Source organism: Columba livia, chromosome 1 (assembly GCF_036013475.1).
Source record: "Columba livia isolate bColLiv1 breed racing homer chromosome 1, bColLiv1.pat.W.v2, whole genome shotgun sequence".
Lineage (NCBI taxonomy): Eukaryota > Metazoa > Chordata > Aves > Columbiformes > Columbidae > Columba > Columba livia.
Genome location: NC_088602.1, coordinates 185927889 through 185947527, shown reverse-complemented (window position 1 = coordinate 185947527; position 19639 = coordinate 185927889). Strand labels below are relative to the sequence as shown.

General features: G+C 40.6%; 1 protein-coding gene across 14 annotated transcripts in view; it reads left to right on the top strand.

Moving 5' to 3' along the window:
• The window catches only part of ANKRD26 (ankyrin repeat domain containing 26), a 61481-nt gene extending 42057 nt beyond the window's left edge, over nucleotides 1-19424 (top strand). For 13 of the 14 annotated variants that reach the window (XM_065048808.1, XM_065048817.1, XM_065048806.1 and 10 more), the window contains 13 exons: nucleotides 544-724; nucleotides 1638-1821; nucleotides 2300-2443; nucleotides 4144-5097; nucleotides 6679-6831; nucleotides 7885-8039; nucleotides 8238-8331; nucleotides 9341-9418; nucleotides 10276-10557; nucleotides 11254-11489; nucleotides 12238-12484; nucleotides 15934-15979; nucleotides 17472-19424. In XM_065048808.1, the coding sequence (XP_064904880.1) occupies nucleotides 544-724; nucleotides 1638-1821; nucleotides 2300-2443; nucleotides 4144-5097; nucleotides 6679-6831; nucleotides 7885-8039; nucleotides 8238-8331; nucleotides 9341-9418; nucleotides 10276-10557; nucleotides 11254-11489; nucleotides 12238-12484; nucleotides 15934-15979; nucleotides 17472-17623 (2906 nt within the window). In that variant the 3' untranslated portion in view covers nucleotides 17624-19424. The remainder of the gene's footprint in view (nucleotides 1-543; nucleotides 725-1637; nucleotides 1822-2299; nucleotides 2444-4143; nucleotides 5098-6678; nucleotides 6832-7884; nucleotides 8040-8237; nucleotides 8332-9340; nucleotides 9419-10275; nucleotides 10558-11253; nucleotides 11490-12237; nucleotides 12485-15933; nucleotides 15980-17471) is intronic. The other variant, XM_065048807.1, reaches the window with a different exon arrangement.
• The last annotated feature ends 215 nt before the right edge of the window (nucleotides 19425-19639 follow it).

Below are 19639 nucleotides of genomic sequence, written 5' to 3'. Positions count from 1 at the left end.
TCCAGCCTGGGCTCTCCGTGGGCTGCAGATCTTCAGGAAATATCCACGGGCTCTGGCATGGGGTCCTTCACAGCACTGCATTGGGTATATCTGCTCCAGCATGGTCGTCTCCAGGGGCTGCAGGGAAATTCCTGTTCCACCGTGGTGTCACCCTGGGCTGCAGGGGAATCTCTGCCCTGGCACCTGGAGCACCTCCTCCACCTCCTTCACTAAGCTGGGTGTTGACAGGGCTGGTTTCCACATTCTTTTCCCCTTATTCTCTGCCTGTGTGGTGGTTTTGCTCTTTGCTAACTGCATTTTCACTGAGGTGCCACCAGCCTGAGATTCAGCTGTGCCCTGCGTTGAGTCCATTGGAACTGGCTGTGTTTGGCATGGGGCAACCCCTGGTATCTTCTCACAGAGACATCCCCACTACCTGCAGTCTTCCCACTACCAAAACATCACCACCTACACCCAGTGCAGTAAAAGCATTAAATAATGTATACATTGGGAAGTATTTGTGCATATGTGAAGCTTTGCAGTTTTTTTTCTGTCTCCAAATAGATTCTGCTATTTTGTTGAAACTTCAAAACATACTTCTTGAATATGAACGGATAATAGAACACGAAAAAAATCGATATTTGGCTGTCTGGAGAGAAGTAAGGAAACTGGAAAGTGAAAAGGAGTCATCACAATTAAGAGCAGAAGAGACTCAAGAATGGAAGAATGATATTCAAAGTCTTAAGTATGTAACCTTGTGTTCTGATAATGTGTTATCTTGTCGGTGTTTCTGTTTCAGAAGATGCTGATGGTACAGGCGATAGGATGAAAAGATTCTAGTCTTCTGTGTTTGGGTTTTTTGCTATAAGGGACACAATGTCAAGGGGAAAAATGCCTGGCTATTTGTTCCATGTAAAAACTTCTGGATGTTGTTTAGACTTCTTTTTTTTTTTAATAGCCAGAGAGGAAAAGAGAGCACCTATGGGAAAATGAGGTTTATAAGAGAGAGAATTGCATGACATCTCTGCAGCTTCTTTTGGTATATAATATTAGGAATTCTGGTAACTCTAGAGGGCGACTCAGAGCAGAGCTTAGAGCATTTTTTTGCTTGCTTGTTTGTTTATTGGAAAGGTGAAATTTGGGATTGCCCCTTCCCTCATACTCTTGTTTTACTCGTATTAAGCTTAAACCCTATGCATTTCTAAGTCAGCTTTTGAATACTGACCTCATTCTTGAGGAAAGAGAAACTGCTTGCTTTTCTTCTGGTCAGCAATTGTTTTAGACTTACAGAAGGCCTGCTAAAAAACTGTTGGATCTCTCACAAATAGGTGGCATATTGCTTCATCAGTATTACTTGCAATCACTAAATCCGTGATGTGGAGGCAATGCTCAGCATATTAAGAGAATGTAAAGAAATCAAAGTAAAAGTTGGATGCTTTCATCTGATAAGACAACAAATTCCTTTTGAATGAATTGTTTGATACCATGGATAAGGGAATGAAGTTAGAGTTGTTTAAAACATTAGAAATGACAGTAAAAATATGAAAACAGAAAAAATTTAACATTTTCATGGTTTGAGTTGTCTCTGCAAGTTCATAAGGTGGAATATACTTTTTCTATTGGTGCTTTATTTCTCAAATACTCTTGTTAAATTCCAGATGTACTTTGAAACAAGAAGAGGAAAAGAGGCTCAGAGTGGAAACTCTATATGAGAAAACAAGTGAAACACTCAGGAAGAAAGAAGATCAATATTGTAAAGAAATGGAGGAGAAGCAGCAACTTGAGTTACGCTCAAGGAATTTGGAAATGGAGCTAATAACACTGAGAAAGCTCTTGAAACAGGTATGTTAAATGAGTTACATATTTGTCTTCTTATTTGCTGCTTCTTTTTAATTGGAATTGGAATCCAGTATGCCTAAAGAAAGGAGGCAGTTTGTTCATGCCAGAGGCATTGGATACCTATTGCCAAATTTTGAGGGCAGTTGGGAACAGCTGGTTCACAGATGGTCTGGTGGTTTGTTTGTGGGTTTGGTTTTGTTTTGTTTTTCTTTGCAAGTTCATGATCCCTCTTCTCTCTTTTAAAATTTAGTTTTCATTTGTATTTCAGGCAAAGCCTGACAATCAGTTCTTTTTCTAAATTACTATAAGACATTCTGTATTCCTTCATTTTTTTTCAGAAGAAAATAAAAATTTATTATTTATAGATGGGTTATCATGACTTGAGAAGCAAAAATATTTGCCAGGATACCAAGGAGAATGTGAAGATATTGCTAGCTCTGATTTTTCTGAAGATGCAAGTAGTTTAATTGTATTTCTGTAGGTTGAAGAAGAGCGTGATGAGACAAGGAGACAGCTCTCTCAGGAGAAGAGCGCCAGAGCCCTGCAAGAAGAGATTTTGAACCACCACCTTTGGAGGCAAAAGGAACTAGAGGAGGAGGCAAGAACTATTGAAAAAAGTGCAGCGGTAAGCAGATTTTTTTCCGATTTAATTGAATTTCGCCATGTTTGGTCTAAAGTCATAACAGATATTGTATAACTTTTTCTGCTTCTTGATGGATTATTTACAGTTCACCAGCATAACTTAACTTTGTACACACCTTTCCTGTTTTCCCTTATGCCTTTGAAGTTCTGGAAAGTAGCATTGGTCCTATACGTACCTGAATAGTACATGTAGTACAAGTAGAGGTATAAACAGCATAGTGTCTCAATTAGTTTCCCTTACGCTATTTGTTATTTTTCATTTGATAGATATTTTGTCGTCACTTTTTAAGATTTCTAGCATTGAAACACGAGCTACTTGTGTCAAGGGAATGTGACCGGGAAGAAAGTTCTTTGACGCTTACTCTTTGCGTTCCCATTACTTGCTTGTTTTGGTTTTTCTTGGGTTTTTTTAATGACTTATTCTTTTATTGAACTTACTTCAAATATGCCTTTTGCACCTCCACGTGCTAAAATTTTGTGAAGGAATATCAGCAGTGAATTAAACTCTCTATAGACAGAATAATTGGAGGAGAAAAAGCAATCATAAGCACTGCATGAAAATAATCCTGAAAAGAGTTTGCTAAATTTACTACAAATATGCAGTGCTTGGAAGAATTATTTGTTCTTGGCTGTTGTGTGAGCCAACACAAGGAGATCGCAGGAGCAACCACAAACCACAGATGAAATGCAAAGAGTAAATTCATTTTCATTCTCTCGCTAATGGGGGTGATCTCCAAAAGGCCCCCAAGCAACCAGCACTGGTCCACAAGCGGGGACGCCGGCACTGCAGAGGTCAGTCCTTGCTAGAAGATCTGCAAACCTGCTGGTTTCACCTGTATTTTAATGATTGAAGCAGGCGTAGTTTTTATGTGCTTTGATCTTTCTCACAACAAAGCAGGAATCTCAGGTGTATTTGATAAGGTGCCATTGAGTTTCTCACAGGCCTATTTTATCCAAACACAGAGGGTTCTACTTGTCAAGCACACAAGGCCAAAACAAAATTACCGTGTTCTATGTGCTTTCCTACACACCAGCTGCAGTCGCTTGGGCATATTTACAGTTCATCTCCTCACCAATCTTCCATTATTGGGCAGCAAAGCTGTGGGAATATAAATGTAGGCTGAAAACGTTTATGTGGAAAAAAAGGTTATATACATATATATATATATATATATATAAAAATACATAATAAATAGTTGGCTTTCCAGGGATGATTATGTTGTATAGCTGACTTTCAGTAATGCAAAAGGATAAGTTTTAATAAGGCGTTTGAGAAGGAAAATACCCTTTTTAGCTTTGTTTTTGCTAGATTTGTAACACAGCTAAATTAGCCTTAAAGGGAATATTTTAAAGGTATGCACATTAAAGAAAACATTGTCGTTTTAAAAGCCTTATTTATGAGATGGTTTATATAATTTTATTATTTGCTTGCTGGTTTAAGAAAAAATGTATTGCATGTTTGGGATGTTCACTTACATTTTAAGGGTATGTTACACTTCCATTGTGTGCATACATTGTACATGTACATGGATTCATAGAGTAGCTTGTGTATTACTTGAAATTTCACTCTCATCTTTGAAGTCGTGCTTCAGTATTAGAAATTTTAAAATGCAGTTTAGTGCTGAAGCGGGTTTGTATGTTCATTTCCCATCTGGCTATTTATTTATGTTCCCTGTCATTCAGGAATCTGACATGGAGAGAGAAAAGGCTCTGATGTACAAAAATCAGTTACTACAAGATGAGATTACTAGGTTAAGAGTAGAACTGGATCAAGTGAGACTTAGGCATCAGGAGGAAGAAGGAAAATATTTAGAGGAAAATGAGACCTTAAAAGAAAAAAACGAAGATCTCAAAAAGCAACTTAGACTGAACGAGGAAGCCTTAGCACAAACAGTTTTTCAGTACAATGGACAACTGAGCTTATTAAAGACGGAATCTGCAGTGCTAAATTCCAAACTCGAGCAGACGAAAGAAAGCAAAGACAGACTAGAGACAGAAATTGAATCATTTCGCTCCCGCCTGAACACTACAGTTCAAGAACTCGAACGTCATCAGTCATCAAAAAGCGATGCCGAACGAATGTTTCAGAGAGAGCGTGATGAATGGCTTTGCATGCAAGACAGACTCCATCGTGACCTCTCTGATGTGCGAGAAACCAACAAGAGCTTGTCTCAGCAGCTGAGTAAAGCTGAAAGCAAGGCTAATAGTCTAGAAAATGAGCTTCACCAGTTGAAACAAACACTCAGAGAAAAAACATTGCTTTTGGAAATGACACAAAAAGAATTAAGTCAAGCCCAGAGTCAGGCAAAGGAATGTGATCATGCTCGACAACTTGAGAAAGATCAAGTAAGCAAATTCATAATAAAGCAGGAATCCCTGCAGGAGCGACTGGCCCACCTCCAGAGTGAAAACCTGTTACTCCGTCAGCAACTGGAAGATATGCAGAACAAGGGGATCCTCAAAGAGAAAGTAGTGAATGATGTGCAGGACCGGTTTAATGATATTTTCAACAAATTCAGAGCTGATACTGAAAAGCAAGTTTATCTAGTGGAAGAGAGAAACAAGGAATTAAATGCCAAGTGTACCGATTTAAGAGAACAAGTCTTCAAATATGAGACTGACAAAGTAGAAAGAGAGGTAAAGTATACGCTTACAAAGAACAATTTAAAGTTTGTCAGTTCTTAAAATTCTTTTATGTTTCTAAAATGTATCAGGTATAAGTTATGTGCATGGGCTCAAATAATGCTGTTTTATTCTGGTTTGCCTTGTTTGTCTTGGAATTACGGAAGGTTTTGACGAACAGAATGTTACTGCTCAGATCTGAGCAGTGAACAGAACACAGGTATCTAGGTCTAAGCTTTGATCAAGAAAGGTGATTCTTCTCTAGAACTTTTTTCACCTTTTCTTTAGTCCATTTTTGCCCTCTGGAATGATTTTATTTATTTAATGGGTTTTATCTATGTATTGCACTGATGACACAAGTAAGAATGGTATAAAGGGAAGAACAATCCAATATGCAAGGGTTGAGAAATGAAGATGCAGACAAGTGAAGCGGTGGGGGATGAATTTATATTAAGCTCCTACATAAAAAAAAAAAAAAAAAATTGCTTTTCCATAAGTTGCTATCAAAATTGAAGAGTATTAGTAGTGTCCAGTGTTAATTTATGGATGTTTTTTGGGGGTTCTAAGGTCCTGCCTGGTCCTCAAGAAGTTCATTTCAGACACTGACCTAAGCTTTCTATTCCCTGTTTTATGATGTGTCACCATATTTAAATGTGTTCTTTCTTTGTGACTCTGTGAAAGACTAATTAACTGGACAGAAGACTCATTAGGACATCCGTTAAACTGTCTTTCTGCAAATTCACACAGTACATGAATATGAAACGTGCTCCTATGCAGAGCACTAGCATAATTTTATGTCCCTTAAACATGCAGGACCCACGGGTTGCTCCCATTTCTGCATGCAGATGTTTTTTGTTGAGAAAAGTGGTGGAAAAGAATTAAGGCAGGGAGATAGCAGGTAGGTAGGGAGGTAGGGGAGCTGTAGGTAATGGGAGAATGCATCCAGACTTTTGTAAATCTAATCTGCCAGTATAAAGGCAGTTGTTATTTTTAAATAAACTCAGTAAGAAGTCTGCAAGAGGATGTGCTTGAACATATACTTAAAGTGTATCTCAAAAGAGCTTTCAGATAGATGTATTCATTTAATTATAGAATCAAAGAATCATTTCAGTTGGAAGAGACCCTCAGGATCATCGAGTCCAACTGTAACCTAGCCTAACTCTAGCACTATATTTGTGTAATGGACAAACAGAACCAAGGACAATCTAATACAAAGTCCTGCCTTTGGTCATCAGAGTAATATCTGCAGTCGAACTATCGCTCTTGTATTGCAACAGATTTCGTTGCCTTTTGTTAGAAAAAAAAAAATACATTATTGCAGCATGTGCTGGTGTATTGTTCCAAGAAGATTAATACTTGAGCCTTTTGTATGTATTAGGAAACACAAGTCCTCATGAACAGCTGCTGATAGTTTGGAGGTGCTCAGCTGAGTAGGATCAAGAGAGGTCATCATCTGTGCAGATGCCTGCTGGTGGCAGGCAAGAGTTCATACCTTTGAGTTCAATCTGAAGGCAGGTCTAATTGTATAATCAAATAAGTGAAGGCATATTTCAGGTTCTTGTAACCTTCTTCATGCTCATTTACCTGTTTCACTAGGGCATGATCAGACAGCTGCAGCAGGAACTTGCTGATGCTTTTAAAAAGCAGTCCATGTCAGAGGCTTCACTTGAAGTTACTGCACGTTACCGCAGTGACCTTGAAGAAGACAAGCTGCGCCTGCAAAAGGAATTGGAAAAGGTTAAAACCAAGGTACATCATATCTGTAACTATATGACTAAATCTAAGGGTGGCTGTTGAAAGTAGGAGTGATTGTTGTTCTCAAAACCCTAGAAAAAACTTCAACAGAATAGATTTAATGTGTGAATGAATTGCACTGTTTTATGAAGTTAATGTCCAAATCTTTGACATGAGAGTGCTCTGTCCTTGCTTGGAAAAAGGTTTCTGTTTCCTAAGTTGCTTTGCAAAATAAACTGATGTATCCATAGGTTATTGTGTTTGGTTTGGCCAAGCAGGTTGTCTGGTTTCTGACGAACACTAGAAATATCGGACTGCTGCATTTGGGGTTTTTTATGCTGTGTCTGCTCTTTTTTTTTACCTCCCCTGGCACCAGATGCTGTCAATTCTGAATGCTTCTGTAGCTTATTCTGCATATAATTTGTTTGGGTTTGGTTTTGGGGTTTTTTTGTTGTTGTTGGTTGTTTGCTTTTGTTTTGTTTATTTTATTTGTTGTTTTTGAGGGGTTTGTTTACTTTTCTTTATTTTTTTATCTCTTATTCTCTCCCTTCTTTGGCCCTGCTGTAATTTGCCATCCTTAAGCAGCCTTCTTGCAAATGCACTGTAAGCTACTTTCTGAGGCAGGGGCCACCTTTGGCGGTGTTCTTACGACCACTGAAGTATAGAGGCCTCATCTAATCAGAAATCATGTTAATCTTTGTTCTGAAGGCCCTTTAGGAGAAGGATGAACTTTTCAATTCATATTTTTAATGGAGGAGCAAACAAGCAGATACAATACGAAGAGTGTTACAAGTCACCGAAAGGCTTGGAGGGGCAGTGTCAGTGCTTAGAAACGTGCTGTATGAAATCAGTGCAGGGATGGGAGAGGCCAGTTTGAAGATGCTGCAATAACACAGTTTGTGGTCATTTGCCAGTAGAAGCCAAGGTTTGAATGTACTTGAAATGATGATGGTTCTTGGAGGAGAGGGTATGCACACACACATGCAGTACTTGTATTCTTCGGCAGTAGCTGACTCCTCTCCGTACAAGTTCACCTGACTAGTGTGGATTCTTGCTGTGATTTTGCAGTTGTGGGAGTTGGAAGAAGAGCATCTTCAGTCAGACCACCGTGTTCATGGCTTGAAGATTGCTTTGGAAAATAAAGAAAAAGAAGTTCAGGGCTTCCTCTTGGCATCTTCTGAGGCTAATACCGCCATAAAAAAATTGGAAGAACATGTGCAACGGTAAGAGAATAACTCAGTGAAGCCAGACGTCTGTCGCTTTCTGGGACTTTTTGAAAACAACAGGACAGCCTTGTTGCATCACAGCAAGTTCATAGACAATTTTCAAGGATGCTTTTGGTTTCGATCATGTTACTTCACACTGTTCTTTCACAAGTGGTGCTCTGGATTTCCATAACAAGACCTTTATTTCTTTTTAAGCCTCGAAATGGAAAATGCCAAGTTGGAAGCCACACTCCAGCAGCAGGGCAATAAGATCGAAGCCCTTCAGCAAGACCAGCAAACCTCTGCATCAGTAAGCTGGTCACAAACTTCCATTTTGTTAGCTCCCGAGCCTAGTTAACTATTTCTGTGGGGAACTTTTAAGATGAGGTTTTCCTGGAGAACCTAGGGGAATTCAGTTCCTGTGTTCTTCCGAATACAGGATTCTTACCTCTGAGAGGTAAGGATTTGACACAAATATGCTGGTATCACTCTTGTCTGCATTAGACCTGTTGTGACATCAGAGGCTGCTTCAGGCACTTGTGGCAATGTGTATTATTAAAGGTATTCATCAAGTTAACTCATGGAAATCCCACAGGGGATATTGCTGCCAAGCACTTTGTGCCAGGGGCCTGACTGGCATCATCAGACTGGGACAAAAAATTATACTCCAGAACATTTGCTGTGCTGGATTGCTTTTCCTTTGGCCACTTGGTATGTGTTTCCATGAAGCAGTGAAGAGGAATGCCTGTGGTATCATTTGCAGAATTCAGTGTGAGCCTTGGAATTTCCCAATTTCCTCTATGCAGTGGTTAATTTTAGCTCAGATAAGGTGCTTTCATCAGTGACCTTTATGAAGCAAATGATTTTTGTATTGTAACCAGTGAGCTCGGCTTCTTGCTATGACTCTAGCTGTTAGTGCTGAAGAGACTTTGAAAATAACTAGGTGTGAAAGTTGACCTTTGTACTGATACTGTCAAAAGAGGGAAGGGAGTCACAGTGCTGGTCCTTCCCCTTTGGTTCACAGGGCATGATTTTCAGATGTACTGTGGGTGGGAAAAACTTAATACTTGTTTTTGTTGAAGATTCTTCATATCCCACATGATGTTCTCCTTCCATAAAGCAAAAGGCAGAGGTGATGATTGCTAACAATTTTACAGCGGCACCAAACTAAGGCTGTGTTGATCATTGGTGCTGGTTGTAAATGCTATAGGAATAAAGGTGTGAAGAGGTATATGTAATATTTAGTTTTGGTAATGAGGTGTAAACTTCAGCCTGGAAAGTCATAGTGTGTCATCTTGTTTCTTACAATGCTTCCGTAGATTGATAACCGCCTGGAAGAGTTAATAACTAGCTTACGGACAACACAGGCAGCTGCAGAGGACCACCACCATCAGCAGGTACCTGACTGGCTTTGATGAATGACTGGTTTAGTCTTTGAATATTTGGTGTGCAGGTAGTTGATGAAAGCAAGACACATTCCTGTGTGATCTACTCTAGGTGTACCTGCTTTAGCAGGTGGGTTGGACTGGATGATCTCCAGAGGTCCCTTCCAACTGCAGCCACTCTGTGATATCAGGTTGGCTGCGTTGGCACAGTGCAGCTGACAAATACCCTTCTAGTTTTAGGGCAAGGCAGCCTCAAGGGAAAAGGCTGTGAATTTCTTCATTCCCCTGCTGCTGTGTTTTGTATCTGTGTTGTGGTGTGCAAGATACTTGTGTTCCTCAGCATGATATGCCTGATGAATTATTTCTCCCATGCCACGAGTGGGGAGTGAGCAAGTGGCTGTGTGGTTCTTAGCTGGCTACTGGAGTTAAACCATGGCAGATGATGGACAGAATGAATGTTGGGGGCAGCAGGGAGATCTGTGGTTGAAAACTGAGAGGAGACTGAACTTAGGAGGCCAATCTTTTCTTGGCAGTTTTGTCAGAGGTTGCCCATGAGACCATGTCAGCTTCTGTCATGAGACCCAGCATTTCACCTACTCTGTTTGGACACTTGAGAAAGTTGTACACCCTGAGCATCTTTTTATCTAAGCCTTTGTGCTAAGGTTTTCATGACCTTCTGTGTATCCATAGACATTTCTTTTTCTTACAGAATACCACTAAAAGCTTCTAGTCAACTTGCATTCTTTATACTTGAACTAAATCAGCAAGTTCTATTCCACTCAAATGTATCGCTCTGTTTGGGTTTTTTTGTTGTTGTTTTTGGTTTGTTTTTTTGTTTGTTTGTTTGTTTTCTTTTTTGCTGTCTACAGGTTGCTGAACTTTCCCAGCAGTTGAAGGCACAGTCTAAAAAATGCGAGGAGCTAGAAGCTGAAAATCAGGATTTGCGAGAAGAGTTGTCCACTATGCATGAAAACCATCAAAAACTGGAGACAAGCAAATGCCAGCTGATAGAAGAGGTGGCTAACCTGAAACATCGTTTGGAGACGAGCATGGTGGATCACAACCATATAGAACAATATAAAAAAGAAGTGGAAGAACGAGCCGAACAAGAAATAAGACAAAAACTACAACAAGTCAATCTATTTTTGCAGGTAAGTGAATTTCTTGTGTGTGCCTGTAGTCTCAATTATATACTTCTGTTGTGGTGATGATTTTTTAGTATGTTATTTTTGGTTCCTGATTCTGTGTGTTAGTGCTGTACTTCTTCTCCCAGTGCCCTTCAGCAAAGACGGGAAATATGGTTGGGCAATGGTGCTTTCACGTGTGAGTAATGTGCCTGCAGGGCGCTGAATCCAAAGCTTGCCCAGGGTGGCTTTCTGTTTTGCACTTCTTGGGCAGTATCACTGTCTGGCCTTGTTCTTACTGTTCATCCTTGAACTCACTATTGACACTTAGAGTTGTCATGGCCAGACATACAGGTCCTGCGTTGTCATTGTACAGGGGAAAGCACTCAGAAAAGAAGTCACTGAAGTTGTACAGGGGGTAGAGGTGAGGGATCCTCCTAATTTCTTGGAGGAATCCTCTTCTGTATGCCCTGTCCTACAGAGACAGTGTTCTTTCGATTAGTAGCTTTGATGAGTAATGGTTCTAGGAAGGGGTTTCTTTTAGAATGAAAAAAGCTATGTAACATGGTAGTTCCAGAGTTCTGCCTTGATTGCTGATGGTAGTGAGGAGGCACAGTTGCCTCACTGAGTAAAGCTGGGCCCTCAAAATTGCATACGAGAAACTGACTGGTGGGAAGTCTTCTGTTTTCTTTGCGGTGGTTCAAAGTGCATTATCTCCTTCAGGTGCAGGCAGCCTCCCAGGACAGATTAGAACAAATCAGAGCCAGTCACCATGCTTCCCTGAGAAAACAGCTGAAACACAGAATTAGAGATCTTGAATTTGAATTGGACAGGATAAAAAATATCCAACAGGACAATATTTTTCAAAAAGAATCCACGCAGGCAGAAGTGAAAAGGTACAAAGAGCTGTATCTGGAGGAGGTGAAAATTAGAAGATGCCTGGCAAATAAACTGGAAAGGTAAGTCCACGCTTTTTTGGAGTGCTAATAAGATACTTTTTTCTCATACATTTTCCTCCTAAAATCCTTTTTCTATATCTGGTTAGCAGTGTATATGTACACATAAGATGGCATATTTGTGAGGAAAGTACCTTAAGACTCATCCCCATTATTAGAACTGTCTTAATTTCTCTTTAGTGTTCCAGCAATAACACCACTGATCATGGCATTACTAGGGGATTTTTAAGTTGTTTGTGGTTTAACAGGCAGCCTTTTTGCTAATTTCTAATAATCTCCTCCTCTTATTCTGTGAATGGCAGAAAAGATAAACTTGATGCTTGAATGATAGGCTCTTCAGGCAGCAGAATTTGATTTTGTGAAGCAAAAGCAAAAGAAATCTTTTCTGGGTTCCATTTTAGCACCATGTCTGAGGTTTGAGCTTTCCTTGGGAAAAGGAGAGTAGCCCAGAGTTCTTACGCACATGACATGCCTTTCAGAAGAAGCGATGTAAACACACGGCATTCACAGGTTGCTTTGAAGCCCTAATGCTGACAAGTCCAAAGTGTTGGTAACTTGCTGGTCCTTGTCGGTGATGTGACTTCTTAGAAATAGGCTCTCCAAAAAACCTCGGATCAAATTATATTCTTGTTTTGGACAGTCTTAATCCCTTCTACTTTCAGAAGTCAAATAATAGTCAAAGACCTGGAGGTTAACTTTGTGCAAGAGTTACTCTCACAGATCATTCTTTGTATGCTTCTGAATGTTTCAGAGCTAATGAGAAACTTGCAGAAGCCAGCACGCATCTCCTCCAGGAATGCCATAGAAACAAATCTCTCACCACAAGCAGCATCGTCAGTGGAGGTGTGGCTCCAAGTCCATTTCTGTATCCAACTGAACTGGGACATCTTGGCAACAACTTGGCACTTAATGGAAATCTGAGTCTAGGAGGAAGTTTCCTAACCCTAGCTGGGAGCACATTATCATCAAGAAACAGGGTTGAAGCCTATGTGACTAAGGTAAGCATTTTGAAATACTGTTTTCAACTGCTGCTCAAGAGTATCTGTAAGCAAGGTTATTCTGCCTTTTAGCCTAAAGCTAGAATCCATTTGTAGTTCCAAACCATATGGCCTAATAAGCCAAAACAACTGCTAATCCCCAAAACAGTACAGAACTATACATGGTAGAAGTGAAGACTTCTGGTCATCAGGGTTGTGCAAATACCCAAGACTGCTCAAAGATTGAAAACTACAGAAATCTAAATAATGAACTGTGTTACTACATTATTTTACAAGAGAAACTGTGATAAAGAATACCATGGCATAGGAAGTTCCCAACTAATCCCTTCATTAAATGTTCATGTATAGTGTGTATGACCTACTTAAAATGGCTAACTTGAGGATAAGTGCAAAATCCCATCAGACGTCTTTCTTCCCAAAACATTTTCCTTCTTCACTCATCTTCGTTCTACCAATTTCTTCAGTGGAACTTGTTTAGTACATTAACACCAAAGGGATGCTTCAAAATAGGGTGATATGAGCAGGACCACTTTATCCTTCAATGCAGGATGTATACTATGCATAGGAGTAATTTGGTTTTCAGTTCCTGCTATGTGTTATTACATAAAACGCTAAAATTAACGACTCCTCAGGAAGTCTTCACAACTTTCTAATTTTGCAGCAATGCCGCAACCCCTGCAATACCTCTGGTCAAAGTCTGCCCTGCCATCAGCAGTCACTGTGACAGCAGATCCCTCACAGAATGGTGAACATTATGTAATGAGATTTGGAAACCAGATGTCAGTAGTTGTAATCAGTTTCCTACCTAGCAGAGGACTGAAGCATGGACGAGCTTCTCTTTTCAGTCTGTGGTGTGTCCCCCACATATTCAGTTGTTGAATGATTGTGAGAAGTATTCGTTCACTTCTGAGTCCATCTCAGTTCAGTGCTCCCACCTACATTGGAAAGAACCCATTTAGACAGTGTGTCTACGTACTGCACCTGGCTTGAGAAAAAAGGCACAAAGCAGTGTAGGTTATGCATAGCAGTGGCAGCTAGAGATCAACTTTTCTGTATCACTGAGAATGTGGTTCTGAGGTCAAAAAACTCATTAGTCCAAACTGTAGTTAGGACTGCACCATCTGCGGGGGCTATTTGGTGTGCAAGCAGTAGAAAGGAGAAAAAATTCAGGGACCCACTGCAAAAGTGAAATAAGGAGAAGGCCGGAACAAGACGGGCAGGGAGCAAGGGACAAGTGAGGAAAAAAAAGCACAGAGATGGGTGCAAGAGGCTAAAAGAAGAAAAAGGCAAAGGAGAAAACCATCCCACTACTAGGAACAAAGCTGCCCTAGTTGTTGTTGCCAGTTGTGCCTTTTTTGAAAAAGAAGAAACAGGAAAAAAAAGACGGTGAAAGGAAAGAAGCGGGAGTACTTGGTGCTGCTTAACTGAATTACAGCGCCACTCTTCAGATAGTCCTTTCCGTTGTAATTTTCCAGAAGAAACTGTAGCTCTCTGGGCATCTCAAAGTTTTGTCAGTCTCAAGATAGATACTTTTACTAGCTTCCTAGTTTCCCTTAAGTATGTTACAGAAATTGAATGTTTTAAAAGGCTCTTTCATAGCTCATTGGTTTTATCCAGTTGCTAATATATGCAGATATATACTTCAAATCTTTGTATGGGCTGCTTCAACATTTTGTGAAAAATAGTTCCCAAATCTACTTGTGGAAGAAATTTGAGCTGATTCGAAGGAAAGCATGCATGAGATTGAGAATGGTGATACTGTTCTCATGCGGTGTTCCGACTTCAACAGCATCTTCCATTTTGTGATGGATTGCTGTGCTGGGGACCGTGTTTAGGTTTTGGTACTGCGTTTGGAGGTGTCACTTGGAAAGTTTTAAAAAACAGAACGAAAAAAATACCCTCGGCCTTGAGCAGACTTTCCCAGAAGTTGAAGAACAACTACATATGACATTTCCCCAGTCTCCAATTACTGATATCAGGTATAGGACTTAGTTCTCTCTGATCTCGTTTGCTACCTACAGCAAATTTTAGGTTGGTTGTTGTCATCAGAGGAGCTGAGGACATGCATTTAAGTAGGTATTTCACTTAGGACTGCTGCTTAAGTTCCCTCAACTGGGTGCAGTATGATGTGAGCAGTGTTTGAAACTATACCATATCTCTGAGGAACTGAAAGTCCAGGATTTCTGACACGTGCATCTAACAAAACAGGACTGGATTGCAAAATAAGGCTTTAAGTTGGGAAGTAACAAATTTGGTGTTTCTCCCAGTAGCTTACTCAAGGTGAGAAAGGCTCTTAGAAGCAGCGGAGATGCCATTCGTAAGAGGAGGATGTTTATGTAAATTGGGTTTGTGCAAAAGCTTTGAAATAGCTTCAAGGGCAAGGAGGGGAAAATACTTCACACTGCTCTTATTCAAAATATCGCTTTTAATTCTTTGTCGGTGTTGGAAAAAGTTTTGGTAAATGATGCTGATTGCAAACAAGAGGAAGAAGTGTTCTGGCAAGTGGGCACAGTTGCATCTTTTAGACGTAATTAGGAATTTGGAGTTTAAAGGCGTGTAGGAGTCACAAATTTCATCAAATGTAAACAGCAGCATATAGTGCTTGGACTATGACTCTTTGAAAGATCCTATTTCTTCTTATGAAGACTTTGAAGTCAGAATCCTAAGTGAGAATAAGTTAATTGGTACCAATAACCCCCTTCTAGGGGAGAAATGAGTAAGTGCTCCTTTCTAGTGGTCCAACTTGATTTTGGTAACATAATAAAATACACAGCACTTGCTGGGCGGAAGCTGTAGCTGTTGCTATCATTTCTTGGTACAAAGGTGTCAAGAAAAACATGTGGGTTTATGTTTTCTATATACGTATGTCATGATATTTGCAATAACAATAGAGAAAAGTCTTGGCATGATCTGTAGGAGCTCCTGCCATTTTCCATCTTAAGATGGAGAAAAGAATATTGGGGCATGCTTTTTTCTATACAATAGGACATGTCAATCCTGCAGCAGCTGCTGTTGTGCCTCTTCTCTTAGGAAGTTCCAGAAGGCAGCCTTGACTAATTTGTCCTTTGGATGATCTCTGTGCGTATCTCAGCATTTAGCTGACACTCTGCTCATGTGTTTGATGACAGACTTTAGCCAGACCTTCATTGTAATAATTCCACTGTGCTTTCTTCCTGTATGTTTTTTAAATGCCCAGTTATAATCCAGCAGGTGAGCTACAGATTGTTTTGTGCTAGTTAATGTTGCTCAGTAATGGGAACGTTACAACCTGCCTGACCAAGAGTTTCTCTTCATTAAAAAATCAGACCCCAAACCAAGACATCTCTATTTGTTACGATCTTTTAAGGCTTTTTCATGTTATGTTTGGGTTTTAAGAATGTTCTAGAGCTTTAGTGCTACAAAAATGTAGCTGTTAAAATACTAACTATGTATTTTCTGTATAATTCTAGGTACGGCAGGAACTGGATGAAAGAATCACTAAAGAAATTGAACAAGGTAATGTGTCATTATGCCAGGCATGTTTTTAAGGAAAAAGATGACTGTTCCTAACTCTTGAAAAGAATGGCTTGGAAGCTGTGAAGTTCCTGTTCTAAGCACAGATTTTCTTACTTTTTTTTCTGCTAGCTTTCCAGTTTAGACTTGAATGTGAGACCTTCCTGCTCACCAGAATATTGTGCAGGAAGTTATGCGGTTGCCTGAAAAAAAAAAAAAAGGCACAAAGACAACTAACTCATTTGCCCCACACAGATCCACTCAGCTTAAGCTAAAATCACCTTTCACGAGCGTTAATCCTCAAGCACAAACATCAAACATAAAAACAGCCCTGGGATAAGATTTTAATAACTTCAGCCATCACTACTTCTTCCCTGTACCTCAACTGCATTCAGCTCTAAACCACACCATACACGTTCCCTGCTGTTAGTTCTTAATGTTTGCTGTCTGCTATTCATTGCTTCTATTTGTAGCTTATGTCTTGCAGTCTTTTTTGAAGAATATAATCAGTGACAAAATATGCCCTTTCTTTAGGAAAAGTTAATTCCGTAGTGTTTAGGCACACACGAGCTTAAATACTTGTAATGCATACCATAAAATACATGCTCTGTAATATGAGGCCAGGTGTCCAAAGAGGAATTTCACCTCTTTCATGATAAGTGGTCCCCCAGAGTCACCACTTTGCAGTGACTGGTGCTATTTGAAAGCAAGTAGGCCCTGAGAACATTTCCTTCTTTCTGTATGCTCTGAATCACACAGAGAGTGTTCAGCTGTGGCCCCAGAGCTATTTCCATGTGTCTGAATGGACACAAAGTCATTGCATCGTGTCCGTGTGCGTTTTGAACGTAATTGTGCGTCTGATAGGAGTCAGAGAGTGTGCCTGGTTTGGGCACCTTGTCTAAAAAACGTGGCTGGAGAAAGATGGCAAAGGTGTCTTTGCTTTCATGGATTATGTGTTTTCATGGAGGAAAGAGGGTTTTGCCAGGGTGAGTTACAGAAATGCCCCTCAGAGAAGGTGCCAGGCTGGGAGACTTGTCCTGACCTGGCTGCGCTGGACAAGCGTTTTCACAGCCAGATTCAGTCCAGTTTGTCACAGTGAATGCAGAAGCTGGTTTTTAGGAGTAGCGTTCCAGTAAATTACTGGTTTGAACATTTAAGGAAAACAGACCCTTGAGGCTGAAGAGGCCTGCAGGGGGCTAAATTCAGCACTGGTGTAATCAGGTGGATTCCCTGAAGATGTTCAGCGTGGAACCTCTGGAATTGCTTTCACTAGCTTTAGAAATACTGCTGACTGATAAGCACATGAGGGGAAAAAAACAACAAAAAGTATTTCTTCCTTTGTGCCTGGCCCTTTCATTGTTATGTTCCCTTGCAAGTTTTCAAACCTCTTTCTGGACTGTAGTTTCTTCAGTTACCTCTAATGTTTTTACAGGGATTTATTTGGCTGTGTCTACTGGAAAAATAACACCAGCAATCTTGTCTCTCTTCTCCCCAGCCACTGCTGAACATGACACTGGATCTACCGGAGCTTCTCCCGTGGGATCCACTGATAGATCTTCAAAAAATGTCCATGTTGACCAGGAACCACTTAGCAGAGCAATACAGGAGTACCATGATGTTTTAACCAAAAATTATATGATCTACTAGGGAAAGGCTCTGGAAATCCTCTCTGGTTTCCCATCCCATGGTTCAGATGTGAAAACATGTTTATTGCAGTTTGAATGCAAATGTGTTTATTGCAGTTTGAATATAAGTTCTAAGTCTATTAAATGGATGTCAAGCACATTGCACTTACCTGTTGGTTTATTGATGAAAAGTTTTATTTTGCACTTGCAATAAAAACCATATCTATTTTTTTCTGACTAACAGATTGACAAATGTTGATTCTTGAGCTTGACAGAACTGTCAGATGGTTCTTGCTAAGGTAGATGGATTATTTTGCTCCATTCTTATTCTGTGTTTTAACAAAAACATTCCCTTTGTTCTGTTTAATACTTTGTGTTTTCAGTGTTCTCAGTGTTATTTCGATGCTTAGGGCATTATGTGATGTGCTTTGAGCCTGCTGCTTCAGTCCTGATGCAGTGAATGTTTCTGCTGATGAAATGGAAGTTTTACCAGTATTTGAGCTGGACAACAGGGCACTTTACTTTGCTGGCACTTTATGCACCTTAGCTTTATAATTACTGTGAGTGCATAGTAGTGCTGAGAAATTTGTTACGTGGTCTTTTTGGTATGTGGATTTTTGTGTGGGCTGTCTCAGGACTTCCACCTCTGTCCGAGAGGGCAGGAGGTCCATCTCTTTTGGGGAGTACCTTCCTGGGGTCTTTCCAAGTGGCATGTCAGAGTGTTACTCCACCAGTTGATCTCCTTTTGGCACTCCCTGATGGTCCTCAGTGTCTCAACCTCCTCCTTGAGTTTCACAACCACATCGAGCAGATCTTGCACCTGCTCACACCTCACACAGGTGGAGTGCTGGCCTCCCTCCCCCGGCAGCAGCAGGCTCTGGCACTCCCTGCAGCCAGAAACCTGAACAAACACCGTTTGGGACAGAACCTCCATCTGCATTGCCACAATCTGTTTGGGATTGACAAGCGACAAGTGCTCTCTGCACCCTGCTGCACAAGCTACCACAGCCGCTGCTGCAGCACAGTGTGGGTGGGACTCACCTGCTACACAAGCTGGTTGCTCCTCCCTGCAGGTGGTGGGCAGTGACTAGTCGCTTCCCTCCCAAAGGCTTTTTCAAGGCAAGGGGAGGGGGTGTGGTGTCCCTGTACGTTTCCCTCTGAGCTTCCTAATCTGCTGAACCTCGTGGTCGGCTGAACCTCGCCGGCTCTGGCTGTCACTGGGTTGGCTCCGACCAGCTGACTGAATTAAAAATTGCTGCTACGTTCGTAGTTCCTACATCAACACTTGCGGTGCACCTGAAACACTTCATATGGGGGGAAAAAGAAATGTTAGTATATCAACTTTCAGTCTCCTCGGTACTTTCAGAAACATGTGTGATAGGAGAGTCAATCTTTTTGTTGCTGCTACCAGCTGATGAAGGGTGGCTGTAGCCCAGATGTGAACCCATGTTGTGGGACATTTGTGTCAATAAAACAAGCAGTTTTACTTATTTCAGGAAGTTACTTGTTACCGAAGATCTCCAGTTGTTACATCCTGTCTGTGATCAAAAGATTTGAGAACAAAGTCCCAATTGTGAGAAAGAATGGTTGTACTGAGATGAACTAAGACTGGAAAAAAGTGGGAGTTTTTACCCACTAATTCAAGGACTTGAGTTAACATGCAGTGAGGAAAGCAATGAACGCTGCTGTGACCTTGTTCCTCGTTATATGAATACATGTTTATGAAGCCAATACCCTGTTCCTGTTTATATGAATACATGTTTGTGAAGCTAATACACTGTATTTAATTCCAGTATTTCATTACAACTTGATATTTAATCAAATCTGTAATCTAGTACATCTTTGTTTTATTGTTCTCCTCCTTGACTTTTGTTTCCACCCCCTACCCTGGGCAGAAGGTAGTGGCTGAGCTTCTGGTAGCCACAAAATGCTGGCAAATGGCACCAGTTATTATTCTCCTGTCCCTGCCCACCCACACTGCTGCCACCACCATGGTCTCCCTGCCTCCTTTCTTGGGCACAAGCAGAAGAGCTTTCAT